The sequence below is a fragment of the Phocoena phocoena genome, chromosome 17 (genome assembly GCF_963924675.1).
Source record: "Phocoena phocoena chromosome 17, mPhoPho1.1, whole genome shotgun sequence".
Lineage (NCBI taxonomy): Eukaryota > Metazoa > Chordata > Mammalia > Artiodactyla > Phocoenidae > Phocoena > Phocoena phocoena.
Genome location: NC_089235.1, coordinates 31,366,371 through 31,383,970, shown reverse-complemented (window position 1 = coordinate 31,383,970; position 17,600 = coordinate 31,366,371). Strand labels below are relative to the sequence as shown.

At 33.8% G+C, this 17,600-nt stretch overlaps 1 protein-coding gene across 1 annotated transcript in view; it reads left to right on the top strand.

Moving 5' to 3' along the window:
- MMP16 (matrix metallopeptidase 16) overlaps positions 1-17,054 on the top strand; it is a 343,904-nt gene extending 326,850 nt beyond the window's left edge. Inside the window, exons 9-10 of the mRNA XM_065895033.1 lie at positions 8,804-8,919; positions 15,529-17,054. Of these exons, the coding sequence (XP_065751105.1) occupies positions 8,804-8,919; positions 15,529-15,863 (451 nt within the window). The 3' untranslated portion in view covers positions 15,864-17,054. The remainder of the gene's footprint in view (positions 1-8,803; positions 8,920-15,528) is intronic.
- Positions 17,055-17,600: the final 546 nt, after the last annotated feature.

The following is a 17,600-nucleotide window of genomic DNA, read 5'->3' as shown; positions in this document are numbered from 1 at the left end:
ATTCTTTCTCTTCTGTATAATCTTAACATGCCTATAAAGCTGTATAGGTCGTGTATTTTATCCTTAAAATGCATTTTCTTGTCATTTTACTTACTTTACTTAAAAAGTACTTTTAAGAGAGGCTTTTTTTTTGCTTTTATATTTAAAGTTAAATTTTTACACTTTTCACACAGCTAATTTTGAACATTTTCAAATACTTTCAGCTTAGTCATGAGTTCTATTTCTTAGGACACTATTTATTTAGGTACCAGCAGATAGGTGTGATGAACTAACTAAACTATCACTAGACTAAACACTTTTAGCTTGAAGTATAATATCTCTTGCTATTTTCTGTCATTTCTTTTCCTTTTATGACATTACTACAGGGTTTGTAAAACAAAGTGAACTATTAGTTTATGACATACAGTAGCCACTAAGCATACAAATTTCACCACCTGCCTACTTTTTGACAGATATTACATATAAAATATAAGCTAAAGGCTATATTTTTATTATTTTAAATTAATATTAGGTTAAAAAGAAATAAAGATGAAAAATCAAATTTTAGTTACACTATTACTAGTTGGGTCAAAATGTGACACTCATAAGTAACCTTCATTGTTAGGTAAAACTTAAATATGTTATTTTACAAGTAAATTTAAAGCACGCACATGCACAAACACACATAAAAACAACAAGTTTTAATGAGCAACAAGCTAGTATTGAGTTCGCCTTATAATCTTAACATAATGTGACCCTATAAAATGTCTCCAACTTCATGAGAAAAATAAGGATGTAAACTTTATTTATTTTACACTTTGTAATTTTTGATAGCAAGTGACTTAAAACATTGAGCTTTATCTGTGAACAAAAAGATCCTATCATTTGTGTCCATGGATAAAAATGTATAATTTTATTCTGTTACAAGCTTTTTATGCATTAAATTTGTATATATTTCTATGGCAAAATATTCATAGCTTTTAATTCACTATCATGAAACTAAGGTTTTGCTGAATGTTTCTTACTAAATCACAAAACAAAATGATTCATCAAACAAAAACTCTATTAATGTAGAAGATACTACTTATCATCACAAAAAAGTATATGACTCTCAGTAAGATATGTGTAGTTAGAGTATGAAAAGAGAAGAATGAAGAAATTGCCACAGCATGGTGACCCCTAATGAAAATAAATCTGTGGACTTATATTCTTTAAAATAACAACCCTCAGGTTGTTAGAGTTTAATTCCTCAGATGGTTTTAATTGCTTGAATGTACTCTTTCAGGACTAGGTTCAATACAGTCCTGTATTGTCCCCACCCCACCCCCACCCCCAGAAAGGGGTAGAAACAAAAGGCTGAGAAACCACCCTGGAGAAATTAACTTCTACAGGACAAAACATGAAAGCTTAACTTTCATATAACAGCTTTAATGAGGGTTTCATAGATGACAATAAAAACTGCCATTTTATTATCAGTTAGCCATACTTTAAAAAATGTTTCCATTCTAAAAACTTACCACTTCTTGAAAAAATTAATTTTAGAAATTAAATATGGGCTACCTCAAGTCAGTGAAATCAATGAAGGTTACATACCAAATTTATAATGGAATAAAGGTATAGTAAATGAGAAAAGGAGTTTTAGTTAATTTATTTCTGACTTGACAAGCTTCATGCAAAATATAACAAAATATATAGAAATAGTTTGATTTTAAGTTCTGCTTAAATAACTGCTTTTATAGGTTTTAAAAATATTTAAAGCAGGATCCTAACTAATTTCCATGTGTGTGATCTTATATATGAGTCACAGATGTTTTATAAACAGATGACTTCATATTTGTATAATTGCTTAATTCCAAAGTCACACAATTTATTAATACATTCATTCTAGATTAAAAGTAGATGGAAAAGACATTAAATTATCTAACTCAAACATTAAAACAACAATTTGCTTATCACTTTTATATGAGAATTCAGTGAGTTTTTCTTCCTTATAGGCATTATATATTTACAATACTTATCAATTTTAACTTTATATATTTTTTCCATGTATATTTTGAGAGAAAATATTGAAAACATTTATCTTTATTTATTTCTTCCTCTTATTTCATTGACATTTTTCTGTTTTAAAAAAATGTAAAACAGATTTCTATTTCTCTAAGGTTAAGATCAGAAAAGGATTTTAGAGATAACTTAGTCCTGGTGTAAAAAACTCAATTGCTTTAAGGGATCATGCAAATAATATATACAGTGCTGGGTATAGGAGTAATATATATGGCAGTAGGGAGTGATAGGTACTGTGATGAGCTGGAAAGTACAAATACTCTAGAAAAGCATTCAAAATCAGAATCATTTATATAATTTGCTAGACAAACAAAGCATACCTTTAAATTATATTTGGTTCAAGTGTTGCCATATGTCAGTCCTACATCATATTCACTTCCTACCAAAGTCTAGACTGCCTCAGTTACATTCCATAGGTATTCATCCTTCTGTACCTGATTGCCTGTGGTGACAGCATAAATATGAGACAGCCCATTACATTCTCAATAGCTCTAATTCCTTCTTGCATAAGATTTCTGTACTCATCTTGGCATAACTCTCACTCATTTAGTTAAAACATTTTTTGAGCACATACTATGTGACATGTACTAGGTAATGAAGATATTGTAGTAAAAATAAAACACATGTATTCTTCTCCCATGGTCCTTAGATTCTATTAGGGGAGGTAGTTGTAAACAGAGAAGAAATAAATGACCCTGATACATTAACATTGAGAAACACTCCAAGAAATATAATAGGTGATGATGTGATAGAGGCTCGTGGGTGGTAAAGAGTGGTTGGGAAATTAGTGTGGAGGTCAAGAAAGGCCTAAATTGTGAAGGATACACTGATGCAAGGACTTTAGTGGGGAGAAATTTCAATCACACGAAGCTATTCAGAACAGTGTGTTGTAAGTACCTGAAATAGCAGTACAAAAGCAAAAATATTAGAATGTTCAAATCAGAAAAAAATATTGTGGCTACAGCATAGTGGATAAGTGGTCAATGAGGTCACACAGGTAAGCAGAGACTAGATTATGAGGCCCTGTAGAACATGGCAAAGACTGGATTTTTAAATTTTAAGTACAATGGAAAACATTGGAGGGTTTTCAACAGGAAAGTGCATGTTCTGATGTGTATTCAAAAACATCATTATGGCCTCCGTGTGAAGAATGGACTTCAAAAGTGGAAGCAAGGAGATTAATTGGTAGGCTGTTGAAGTAGTACAGGGGGACACAATGGTAGCAGTGGAGATGGAGCAAAGAGTACAGTTTACATTTTGTATGTGATCATAACAAGTTTTTCTTATGGCTTGGATTTTACGGGTGAGAAAAGCAAATCAAAGAAAACATCTATGTTTATTACCTAAATAACTGAGTAGATGGTGCCATTTCTGAAGATGTAGCAAAGAAAGGAAGGAACACTGGGGGAAGGGGACTAAGAGTTTGAAATGTTTGTTTTCGGTTTGAGATACCTGCTTACACACCAATTAGAGAAATCAAGCAGGTAGTAACAGTTCACAAGGAAATGTGGGTTGGAGGCACAGATCTGAGAGTAATTTCATATAAATTGTATTGAAAGTAAGGGCTGACATGAAATCTCATACGTATAGAGATAGCTAAAGAAGTGTAGATGAAATGATGGTTCTTTAAACAGATCTGTAAATTTAGATTAAAATGTCCAGTTTCACTGTTTCACATATAGCATGGACTCAGTCCCTCAGACTCCTACTTGCCTTTTCTTAATATACTATAATTTGATACTTGGATACATTTTGCTCTTCATAGCATTTAGCTCTAAAATGCTATGTTCCTAAATCATCTCAGCATCTTCTCACAAATATACCCAAGACTCTCTTGTCATACTTCATTCTAGGCTGAACCATTGAGGATTTTAAGACATTTTCAAAGAAAGAAGATAAAATTTAGATCTATTTTGGTTTGTTTTATTATTATTACTACTAATAGCCAAACAGAAAAATACATTTATTTCCTATAGCTTAAGGTGTGTGTTTATGAAGTAATTCCTTTTTGTGTTTTTAAAATTATCCAACAGAGTACAGATTGATATTTTCAATTCTGTTACATTTTTAATAAGGCTTCTGAAGAAAGAGATTTTGTATGATTATTTGGATGTGAATAAAAGTGGCCCTGGGTTTTGTGATAACAGAGGCAAGTAGTCTGACTCTAGAGTAAGAAAATGAGACAAAGTGGATGAAGAAATGACCGGATCATATGAAATCAGCCTTGGAGCCACTTTCTGTTCAGTTTGAGTTCAGTATCCAGAAACATTAAAGTATGGCATTTCAGAATTGTCTATACCATTTATTTGTTCACACAGAAGGAATTTAAGAAATTGTTGTATACTGTTACATGGACAACTGTTTTGTCTTATGGTTATGACTCATGATCAAGTCTAAAAAGTGATGAATAAATCCCATTTCTGTTCATAATTTATTTTAAAGGATTGATTTACAATGCTTTTCTCAAAGAATCAGCAATTTAAAGTCATAATTCTACTGCAGAGATTATTGATATATCAGAAGAAAAAAATATAAGCTTTATTTATAATAGCTACTATCATTTGCTGACCTTACTGCACAAAATTCCAAAATTTTTCCATTATAATATTTAAATCTTAAACCCCTCCAAGTGGTTTATTTACATAATGTTCCAGGTGAATATGTTAATATACTTCTCAATGAACCTATAAGCCTATTTTTCAGGGAGAAAAATATCAGTGAGATGAGCTTTTTTGTTCATGTTGAAATATGTTCAAATATGTTAGAAATTAAAATGCAAACCTATATTTATGAATAAGCCTCAGCATTTTTATAAGACAGCTGGATATAATGTGTATATATAATAATATAATGGACTGAATAATATTATGATTGAATACAGTTAGATGATTCTAATCACATTGAAGTTTACTGGACATATATCAAAGCTGACACAGCAGGTAACCTGAGGGTCCAATCTTATGCTGAGTTTTTCAAAGATGGTGAAATGATCCCAAGTTATAGTTTTGCATTATCTACTAACAAAAAGAGGGGAAAATTGCTTTTATCCTGAAAAATTCATACCAGGATTATGTTCCTACTAGAGGGTACAATAAAATTCATCTTCCATAAATATTTTCTTGAAATGTGATCTCAATAAATCTTATGTGTCTTGCACATAAGTGCTCAAAAAAGTGTTGGGGGCTTCCCTGGTGGCGCAGTGGTTGAGAGTCTGCCTGCCGATGCAGGGGACACGGGTTCGTGTCCCGGTCTGGGAAGATCACATATGCCGCGGAGCGGCTGGGCCCATGAGCCATGGCCGCTGAGCCTGTGCGTCTGGAGCCTGTGCTCCTCAACGGGAGAGGCCACAGCAGTGAGAGGCCCACGTACCGCAAAAAAAAAAAAAAAAAAAAAAGTGTTGGTAGGCAAATGGATCTATAAGAAAATAGAGCAAGGGATGAAGGAAAATTATATTGACACAATGAACATTAAGAATTTGAGTGAGGACCCCAAGAGGGTAAGATGACAGGGGGATTAATGTAAGAATGTTATGTCAAGGGAAACACTAGCAGAATTGTGGTAGAAAATTGTACTAAACTATGAATCAAAGACCATTAGTTTGAGTTTCAACTCTAACATTCAAGAAGAGCAAATGTGACTAAGACCTTACCTTTGAATAATATGATGCCCAATGCTTTGTCATTGACTGAATTGCGTGCCCATATATACTATATCTATGTTAGGACCTCAGCATAAGTATGTTTTAATATGCAATATAAAAGATATTTGAGGGATTTTAGTGAAATAAGATTAAAATAATGTATGTATATAAATTTGCTTTATAGCTACAAAGCACTACATGAAGAATAGGTATTGTTACATGAACAGGGTTATAACTACATCTTGGAGAACAAACCTGGTTTCCGAATATGTAGTAATCTTCCTTAAATCATATGTAGAGTGTGATCCCATTGTCCCTAGGATTTTAAATTATTCCTGGGTTAGCAAAATTTTAAAACTTGCTTTAAGTTATGGTTTATGCCATCTAAAAATGACATTTATTGTAAGATACATCATAAATTAATCTATCATTGAGGGGAAAGCTCTGCCCAGTATGCTTTGACATAGTATTGAGGTGTGAAATACCTATAATAGAGATGTGAAATGTGAAAAAAATATGTATCTTAGAATCCGTGAAATAAGGTATTTGATGATTTCTCTGTGAGAACTTTTATTTATGATCAACTTCAGGAACCAGTTAATATATATGACTATTGTAAATCCCATTGAAATATTTACTTGAGAGAAGAGATCTGGAGATTCTGAGTGCAATCTCAACCCCATTAACCATGCTATATTTGTCTCAGCGTGTTCTGTGATACAGGAATATTCAAAAATAACTTAAAAGCAGATGTTTCCATGAAAGGAAATATACTTTAGTTTGCACTCCCTACTTGTCTTCTTCAGAAAGATAGGCCTGGCTACCATTATTTCAGCTCAGTGCTTCTCCCTGAAGCTTTTCCTGATCTCTCTATCAAATCTGCCCTTATCTTCTATGTGATAAGAATCTGTGACAAACACCTCTACAGTGTATTTTCCTGTCTGGATAAAATCTGCCTTGTGGTTTATTATTGGGATACATCCTGAAACAATCTTTTTTTCTTTTCCATGTGAACACTGAAGATGGAGGAAGTGCTAATATTCCACATGTTACTTATCTGAGGTATCTGGGAATCTATAGCAAAACATTCTTTACAAGATCCCACAGCTCTGTAGATAAAGGATTCTCCATAGACCTGAAGCAAGAGAATATACAGAAAAGACTGGATATTTTTTCTCTTTTTCTGATTTAAGCTAAATGCTTAATCCCAAGATAATGCATTGTGTGTTACTTCACAAATCTCTTCGTGAAATGCTACCTTTAGCATATGTTAAGAGATGTTTAGTGGTGTGGGGGAGAAAATGTTGTCAAAGATATTTGGTATGTGTAGAAGAAAGAATAGTGACTTTTGAAATGGAACAGAACTGGTTATGAGTCATTGTCCTCCAAGAATTCTCCTCTCTCAAATGGAGACAATGACAATTCTCTCATGAGTTTATAGTGAATAAACATTTGATATAATGCATAGAGCATTATGCCTGCCCTAAAATAGGCAATATCACTGTGAACTCCCAATGGCTTCACCCCAGTTTTGTCAATCTTTTTGAATATTCAGACATAAAAATTTTGACTCTTAGAACGTATAGGCAATAATGAGTGATCCAAAGTAGGGAGGTTCACAATTTTTTCCTTAGATGTCTAGTAGGTCTGTGAAAGTGGCCCAATGGCCACCTTGTGAAGGGATGAGAGCTCTGAGAGTTCTGACTTTTAGCAAGCTTTGCTTTTATCTGTTTATCCATCTATACACCAAGGACTCTAGTCAAGACTTGCCCTAAAGTCTACAGTCATATACCTAATTGCTTCATCAACAACTACTTTGTTGTTTAACAGGCATCTGATTTTAACACGCTGAAAATCAAACTCACAATTCCTCAAACCTCCTTAACTTACCTTTCCATGCTTCCTTATCTCACTGAATGGCAACATTATTTTTCCGGTTGTTCAGGCCCCAAATTCTTGAGTTATGCTCAACTTTGTTCTCTCACATACTGCATTCAATCCATTAGTAAGCTCTTTGGGCTTTTTCTTCAAAATAATATCCCAATCCCTTGAATCATCATCAGTTCTCCAGTACGCATTCTAGCCCAAGGATTACTGAAATGACATCCTAACCAGCATCTCTTCTTCTACTTTACCTCCTTCAATCTGTTGAACTCATAGCAGCAGTGCATTCCTTTCAAAAATAAGCTGTATCTTGAAGATCCTCTGCTCAAAATCTTCATTGGCTTCACATCTCTCTTAGAGGAAAACAAAAGGTTTTGCCATAGTTTAAGGGTCTATCTAATCACAGGTGTTGGTTCCCACTCTGACCTTGTCTCCCTTTTGCTAACTCTATTCTAGTCACTCTAGCCTCACTGTGGATGCTCAAGTGCTCCAGGCTTATGCCTGCCACAGAAACTTTTGATAACTAGTTACTCTACCTGGAATGTTATGCTCCCCAAAACTACAGAATGTTGCTTCTCACTTCTTTCTGCTCTGTGCTCATACAACGGCTTATCAAAGACCTTGCTATCCAGTAATTTTTTCTGCTTTGTTTTCTTAATAGATCTTACCACCTCCTATGATAGTATGCACTTATTGACATTTTATTTTTTTGCCTGTAATCTCTACATATCCTAAAATATAAGATTGATAAGAGCTGGGGCATGTCTGTTTTGTCCAAGGTTGTATCACTCGCACCTACAGTAATGCTAGAAACACAGTAGGTACTCAATAAATATTTGTTAAATAAATGAATGGGTAAATGGATCAAGATTATGCTTATTTCAAATGATGCATTCTGGTGCCTAGTAAGATTTTTAAAAATCATGAAAACCTCTGATTTCTACATATGTTGGTGATACCCTTTTGAATTGTAACTATGCTTAGCTAGAGTTTTAAAATTAATTTTTAACAGACTGAATAAATATAAAATAGAATATCCATTTTTAGCATATTCTAAAAAGGAAACAGAATAAATTGTGTACACTGTCTTTGCATGATTTAAATCAGTTCTTTAAATCACTAACAAGTACATAGGTAGCATGCAGCAAGGATTTAATGAATGCTAGCTAGCTGTTATTGTTTGTATACATAATTGTCTTTTCTATGCATGTGTTGTTGTTGTTTATTTATCCTTTTCAGGTATTGGAGATATAGTGAAGAAATGAAAACCATGGATCCTGGCTATCCCAAACCAATCACAGTCTGGAAAGGTATCCCCGAATCTCCTCAGGGAGCCTTTGTGCACAAAGAAAATGGTATGCAACATGTGCATTATATATTTCATGAGCTCACTAAGTATTTGAATAATCTATCCTACTTGTTCACTATGTTAAATGATTAGAAAGTAACATACTAGGGCTATCTCATATTATATTTATATAAAATTTCCTTCATAGATTTATATTTAATATTATGCTCAAGATTTTTTTTAACCTCAACCTATTTTAGTTTATAAGAAAAAAAAAGTAATTTTTAAAAATGAAGAGTGTTAATTCCTTTGAAGTAACCTCACTTATTTTCTACTAAAATTCATGTAAAGATAATAATAACAGACATACGTGGGACAGGAGCTGGTCACAAAGAAGATATGTTATAAATGTGGGCTGAGGATTGTACAGCATGTTGAGGATTATAATTTTTCATGTGTGCCTTTGGCTTATAGTGTCAGCAAACAAGAAAGATCCCAGCTCAATACAGTAAGGCTAGAGTAGATGTATGATTGATTAATAACAGAAACAGATCACAGAGCTGACTTGCTCTCCATCTCAGGATTTGGGATTCAGCCAGATCCTAAGGGAAGTTAGCCAAGCAATGGGTAATCAATACTTCTGTATCTGTTGGTAAAGTTTGAACATTTCTCTCCACATTCAGGGATTAGTAAGTAGAAATAAACCATAATAATAATAATTCAAAATAAAATTTATACACAATATTCCAGAACAAAGGAAAGTGACATCAAACTGAAATACAGAGAAAAAGAAAATACCCTCTCAGATGATTTATAATAGGAACTAGAAGAAAATAATACATTATGTGGGTCCTAAATAGCATGAAAAATCTATAACATATATGCAACAAGAACAAAATAAACATCACTAGCAAGAGGAAAATTAAATGCATCTTGGAGAGGCATATTGAAAAAAAATAATGAAGAAACAGGGGAAAATGAAAAATTGACACCACCCATTGAAAACAATGGCTGATCATCAGCAAATTGCCAGAGTTTAAGAAAGCTTTACACTGAGTACAAGCTTGAAGGAACTGACACCCAGGATGATACCAATCAGAAAAATAAAACACAAACTGTGTTTTGACCATTGTTTTGACCATTGTTATATGTAATTTATACTACATTCTGTGTAAGGATATCCCACAAGTAAAACACTGTATGCTAAGTCAAAAAGAACCTTGAAGCCCTGATTATAGCACTTACTGGAATTATAGTTTTTTGTATATTCTATTGATTCAGAGAATTAAAGCACCAAGTTAATATATAGCCTGTATGTGACAAAAGCAGAAATCCACAGGAGAGGACAGATTGAGATGAAACATATCTGTCTGACATAAAAAGGAAATCAATAAGAAAATTAAGTTATGATGCAGTCAAATTGGAGGCAGTAAAACCATATCAATATATGGCAAAAAACTCCACAAACTATGAAGATGCAGAAGACAAAGAAATGAAAAAACATGAAAGATAATCACATGGAAAGCAGAAAACTGAGATGATCCCCTAAAATTAGAGCTGTCACCAAGAATCTAAGGGGGAGAGGAGATTTCTTGAAGTTAGATTAAAGGGGGTTGTTTCAGTCTAGATAAAACCGGCTCTAGCTTACCTTTACAGAAGTTCTACCACTGCTCTAGACTGCCCTCAATAAAAGTTGTCACACACTATACAAAAATATATGCAAAGAAAATTAAGTCATGACCTTACCAGTGATTAAGTATAGCAAGTTTGATTAAAAAAATTTTCAATTTGTTTCCTTTATTAATATTCTAAAATGAATATAACTTTTATAATAAAAATAACTTTTAAAATAAGTAATAATTATTTCAAAAGATTGAAAAAGTACACATAACTTTAATTCCTTAGCATATTAACTGTTTTTTTTCCCCCTGTTTCTATTTGTAAGTCCATTAAAATTTGAGATTTGATTCAGGTTCTCTGGAAATAAATCATAATTATATAAAGATAACAAAAAAATCTTCTGGCTGCATCTTGCCCCATGATTTTTCATATTCTTGTCCATCTGAAAATAATATTTGTTTAGTATAAATGGTTTCCTGACATTCAGAATTTAATATTTTATTTTCACATGGCAAAGAATAACTTTGTAAAATACTGGCAAAAAAACAAATCATGTTGGAAAAACCAGTGCTTACAAATGACAAAAAAATACAGATGAAACTTCAACACATCTATGTCTTCTGTACCTTACCTGGTCCAGCCCTTTCTTTGATACCCTTCAACATTGAGCTCACTTTTGATCTTTCAGTAATCCTTGAATATCCTTTTTGGTACACCATCCCTTGCCCTCAAAATCTCATATTACAGCAATCAATTTATATGCCTGTTTGTTATCCCCTCTAGTGTAAACTCGCAAATGCAGGTACATAGTAACCATTCAATAAACATTAGTTGTTGAGATTAATTTTATCCCTTCCATTACTCTAGACCTTCACTCCCTGCATTGAAGGAGATCTCCTATTTGTTTAAAACCCTTGTTCTGTAGGGTAGTGATATTAATCAATCTGGAACGTCTTAGTCTAGATAGTCTACCAATAGCAAATTCTCCACTTTTAATTCTCTATTCAAATCACATGCTTGTGTTTTTTTACCTTGAATTCAAATTTTACACAACTTCTTCCTTTATGTTTTTTATAGAAGATCAAGTTCAATTTATTGAGTAAGCACACTTATATTTATATAAATATAAATAAATTTATATACTCAAAGTAATTCCCTATAAGGATAAGTTCATGCATATGATACTTGATGGTCATAAAATCAGAGATGATAGAGCAATGAAATGTTTTCTCTAATTCTTCACCCTTCCACCAAGGTAGGGATTTCTCCCTAGGGATCTTCTCCTTATGGTAGTTAAAAAAAAAAAAAAAATCCCAGAAGCTTAAAATTGAGCTATAGATTTTTGAAGGGTGTTTTCATACTAAGGTGGAATATGCCTTCCTATAATACCTATTGATATTAATTCTGCCACCTTGGCCAATGAAATGTGAATATGTGGTGCGATTTACTGACTTCCCACCATCTATCAGTTGTGCTACATAAATTTGTTATCTAATTTAATTGTCCAACACAAATGCCTCTTTACCTCATTTATAATTATTTATGAATGAGGAAAACAGCATCAGCTAGTTTAATTAACTTACTCATGATCATAAAAGTGGTGATATTATATGTCTACGGTTTGAAACTAGACGATTCTAGCCTCACTGAATTCCTCTAATGCACTCTCTCCAAAGAGGAAAAATTAAAACATCTTTTCCTACATTATACCATTAAGTTAATTGAAAATCTGTCATGTCAGGCCAGATTTTTCATTTTGTCATATTAGATATACCTTAGGCTTTCTCAGAATATAGCTTCTAATCCATCATCATCCCAGTTTTCACCTGTAACCATCTTAATTTAACAATTTTCTTTTCTTCTTTATTTTTAGCCCCTGAAAATAGCTACAATAATCCAAATGATATTTGACTTATGCCATATATATATATATATATATATATATATATATATATATATGAATTATTTCTTCTTGCTTTTGACAGTGTTTTAAACAATGGCATGAGTTTTTAACTTATACTAAAATTGTAGTAAATAATCACTGCATTTACCCACCTTCAAATCTCTAAGTTACTTGCTGTCAAGCCCTGCCTCCTAGGTTTTCTATATTCTCTCCTTAGAAAATGCAATTTTATGGTTAATACAAGATTCTGCTTTAACACTGCTGCATTTTATTTTACAGATTATAGCTCCACTTTTAGCCTGTTAAAATAGTGTGACCCTTGATTCTGTTGGTGTATTAATTCTCTACCCCGACCCTCACTTTCTGTTAAAATCTACACTTGGGATTCAAACAAATATTATCACAAGACCCAGGTTATTCATTCACATTTGTTAAACATTACTTAACTTTTACTAATAAATATACAATAGTAGAAAACAGAAAGAACACACAGGCACTGCCATGCAGGATCTTCTATGAAGTTATAACAAGACAGCTATGGTAGACAATTTCTCCTTACATTTTAGGACTAAGCAATAGAACAGTCACCAGTGAAAACCAATCAAATACAAGGAAAAAAAAGTCAGCATATAATTCATTACAGCCTAACTGACTTCTACCTCAGAATTTCTCAAAAATGATACTTCAGGTGAGTTCATCTGAAGTTTCTACTCTTAGTAAGCATAACATCTACAAGATTATAACATCAAAGTTACTCACAAAAGAAAAAAATGAGTATATAAACATTTCTTCAACCCACTAATATTTCATAAATGGTTAAAAAGATTATTGAATGAGATGAATTTTTCAGGATCAATGTTTGACAGATTTCTATTACCAAGATTTTAGGCTACTTCTTTTCAATTACTTTTATTCTCTTAACTCCTGCTGACTAGACTTCTTACCTCTAACAAGTGTATTCAGCCAACTATAATTCTACTGTATATGGAATGTGTTAGCATAGAACTTGGCCTGCAGACATGATAAATATGAAAATGGAAACTTCTGAATTTTTATGTGATACCCAGTAGTATCTTAGTAATTAGCTTTGACTAAATATTAAAGATGAGGACATTTCCAGCTGTTGGTTCCCACTTTACAAATATAAGAAGTACATTCACCTGTCTGGAAGGTCTGTTTCATTCTAGATCAATGCCATTATTCAACTATAATCGTCTAATGCACTTTATTTGGCAGGCCCTAGACATTTGTTTATCCAAGCTTGTTGAGTAATTACGTTGGAGTTCATTAGCGTGATCAAATACCAACTCCCGGCATGCAGAAAAATTTGAATCTACGTACACCTGTTTTCACTTGGCAACTTGTTCTGATTGAAAAACTGCCCTTCAAAACTAAAAGCAATAGCTTATTTTCATGGCATTGAACAGAATGATTTCTAGAATGAAGTGACCTGAAGTGATGGTCTATCCTAGCTGAAAGTTTTTGAGAGATGTCAGAGTTTTTTGTTGTTATTGATTTAGGAGTGCTGTCTATCACTACCTGTGATGTTGAACCAAGGAGTATTTGTGAAAAGACAGAAATCTCTAAAGGACCTGGCCTTAGAAAAATCATTAAGATTCAGGCTCTAAAGCTAGACCAAGATTTAAATCCTTTTTTCAACAGGACTAGGGCATATCATTTTATCTGAGCTTCAGTATCTTTGCCTGAAAAGTATAGGTAGCTAATTCTACCTGACAGAGTGTTTATGAGGATTAAAATATGTCATTTACTAAGTTGTGTTTTTTTTTTGCAGTACGCGGGCCTCTCCCGTTGCGGAGCACAGGCTCCTGCATCAGCAGGTGGACTGTCAACCACTGCGCCACCAGGGAAGCCCCATTTACTAAGTTTTTAACACAGTGGTTCTTCCATAATAAGTGCTCAATAATGAAGGGGAAAAACCCTCATTAATGATTATTAACTCAAAAATAGGCATACTATTCAAAATTAGACATCTCCCAAAATATAGTTTTCAAGTGATTATAACATTAAAACATTTCTTATTTTCTTGAATTTTATCTCAAAGTCACAAAGAAACTTGACATGAAAGAGATATGGACAGAAAGAAAAACCTGGGCTTGCTCCCAGGAAAAAAAACCCCAAAAGTTAAGAGAATAGTTCTAAGAAAAACATATTTATAGTTTAATTGTCACAAGTTTACAAATCTATTATCTGCATCCATAATGTTTTGGAACATAGATCATATGTGTTGCTAAGTTACTTGAGCCTTCTACATACTACCTCCTCCCCCATGAAATATATGTTAGTTGGAAGTATTAAAGATAGAATTATAGATTTATTTATACTCTATTCATCCTTTACTCTAAAAGGATTAACAATAGCTTTAGAATTTCTGTAAAATGTAGCTAGGTGATAAAAATTTAATATAAGCTAAGTAAATAAGAAAGTTAAAAAATGAGGACAAAAGAAGAGACAAAATGGGCATGACCTAGAGCTGAAAAGGATTACTGCACAAAATACAATAAATACGTATTTATTAAAATTCCTAACATACAAAGGAAATCACCTTTAGTTTCTTGATTTATGATTTCTTGTGATTTCTTTTCCAAATGACAAAAACAAACTTGTTCCTTAGGAGAAGTACAACTATTCCTGATGCTAAGATGATTAGAAATTTCCCTTGATGTGTTTCATGGAGACGCCTCCTTATGATGTATTGCGCAATGTCCTCAATAGCTGCATGAGGGCAAACAGGGCTTCTGTTTATAAGGCTGTTTCGGCATCTTTCAATACAGGTTGATACTCTCACACTAATGTGTAATTCTGTACCAGCAATCCTATAAGCGAGCAACAGTATGAAGTTCTCTTTGCAGTGTAGACTAAGAGTAGATGTATAAAGCATGGTCTTTCAACAACTCTGTGCAAATATTATTTCTCTCTTTCAGCTGAGCTTTCCCTAGGCATTTGAGGGTGCAGTTTCTGGAGCACAAGTGCCAGATCCATTTCAATAGACAGCTGATCTGGGAATAGTGTTTTCCTACAAAAATTGAGTGGCTTTAACATACATCTTTTAAGTATCCTATTTAATTAAATTTCTATACATATACACTTTTACAAATAAGTGGTTCCTGTGTGTGTGTGTTTTCCCCCCACCAGGCTTTACGTATTTCTACAAAGGAAAGGAGTATTGGAAATTCAACAACCAGATACTCAAGGTAGAACCTGGATATCCCAGATCCATCCTCAAGGATTTTATGGGCTGTGACGGACCAACAGACAGAGATAAAGAAGGACACAGCCCACCAGATGATGTAGACATTGTCATCAAACTGGACAACACAGCCAGCACTGTGAAAGCCATAGCTATTGTCATTCCCTGCATCTTGGCCTTATGCCTCCTTGTATTGGTTTACACTGTGTTCCAGTTCAAGAGGAAAGGAACACCCCGCCACATACTGTACTGTAAACGCTCTATGCAAGAGTGGGTGTGATGTAGGGATTTTTCCTTTCTTTCTTTTCTAGGAGTTTGTGATAACTTGAGATTCAAGACAAGAGCTGTTATGCTGTTTCCTAGCTAGGAGCAGGCTTGTGGCAGCCTGATTTGGGGCTGACCTTTCAAACCCAGAGGGTTGCTGGTCCTGCACATGAATGGAAACGCACTCATGGGGAAGCTTCCATGATGCACAGTACCTGCCGTTCTTCAGTCCTTTGTCTTTTTTTGTCATTCAGTTCTAGGCCTTTCCTCTGCACGCTCAATGCCCAGTAAATTTTCAGGATTACCTAAAGAGGAAAAAGAAGAAAAGATTCTTCTTAAAGGTTTCTAATATGTTTTTTTCTGATGTCTGAGCCCATTTCTGGGGGGGAAAAGCAAAATGGAAAACCCACAAATTTTTGCTTTACAGCAAGGAAAAAGAAAAGGTTAAACAAAATACCCACAATTGAACGTTCAGGAAAGTGTGAAGACCCAAAACAGCTTTGTCTCCAAAGAAGATAGTTCTCTGACTGCTATGGACAGTCTCCTATGCTTCGTTTTTGTCAGGTGGGAGACCTGGAATACACATGCAGGACTTTAGACTGTTGGGACAGCCATTTTCCAACAAACAAGGGGCCAAAATATCTGCAATATTGTAACAGCCTTAATACTACATCCATTTTTCATTTTATACAGCTGTTCTCAGCTATGTTCTCAATGTTTCATCACATTTATATTCACAGCTATATTCAAATGGGACATTTTAATTGTTTTGAAGTGTTTCTAAACCCTTCCTGCCACCTTACCCCTACATCATTGTGATAATCTCCCCAAGTTGTATTAGGCCACTGCCCCAGGCCTTCCATGGGTCTGTCAGGAATATTCATTATAAGTGGAGCAAAAAGCAGTTTGTCTTTAAAGTGGTTTAAAGTGACAGTTATTTTATAAGGATATGTGACACTAGTAATACATTGGTGTAACCCTTTGAGAACTATCAAATCAGCTTTCAGAGTCTTAGGATCTGGTAAATTATTGAACTGGGCAATGGTAAAAACAGGCACAGGTTTAAGAAGTTCAGGTTTTTAAAACAGATATCCTATAACCCCATGTAATTTTTAGTTGATTCACACTACTACATAAATGCATTTATAACAAACAGAAATGATGTTACTTGCCAAAAATTTTCTGGCAAATAAAAAGGTATTTTATTAAATATCTTGTAAGAGTGAAATTTTATTTGAACAACTGATTATAACAGCCTGTCTTTTTTGTTGTTGTTGTTAGGCACAACACACAACACAATTTCTGTTTTAAAATCCATTGCATGAAAACTCAATTTGCCGTGGAAGACGCCGTTAGCATTGCCATCTAAAGAATGAATTAAAATGATGACTCTGAGATTGCATGAATATCCTCCAGTGTATTAGCTATCTATCGCATGTCAACCATAGTTCTCAAAGGGTTAGTGTGGCTTCTGGCATTTAGCCATCCATTTGATAGCTGACAGAGCCAAGAGACCACCAAAGCATTTCATTGTTGAGTGTAATTTGTCCTAACAGCAGTATTGTCATTTTCAGGTGACCTGCAGAGCAGGGTTGTATCAATATTTTTTTCCTAGAGAAAAGTCAGCAACTGACAGACTTCTTAATTGATTTTTAGGCGCTGCTTCTTGCAGTGAAAGGCTTTACAGCCACTGGGCTGTGAACTTATTAGAGATGGTCAGAACGAATGCACCCCATGAGTCAGACATTGGCTT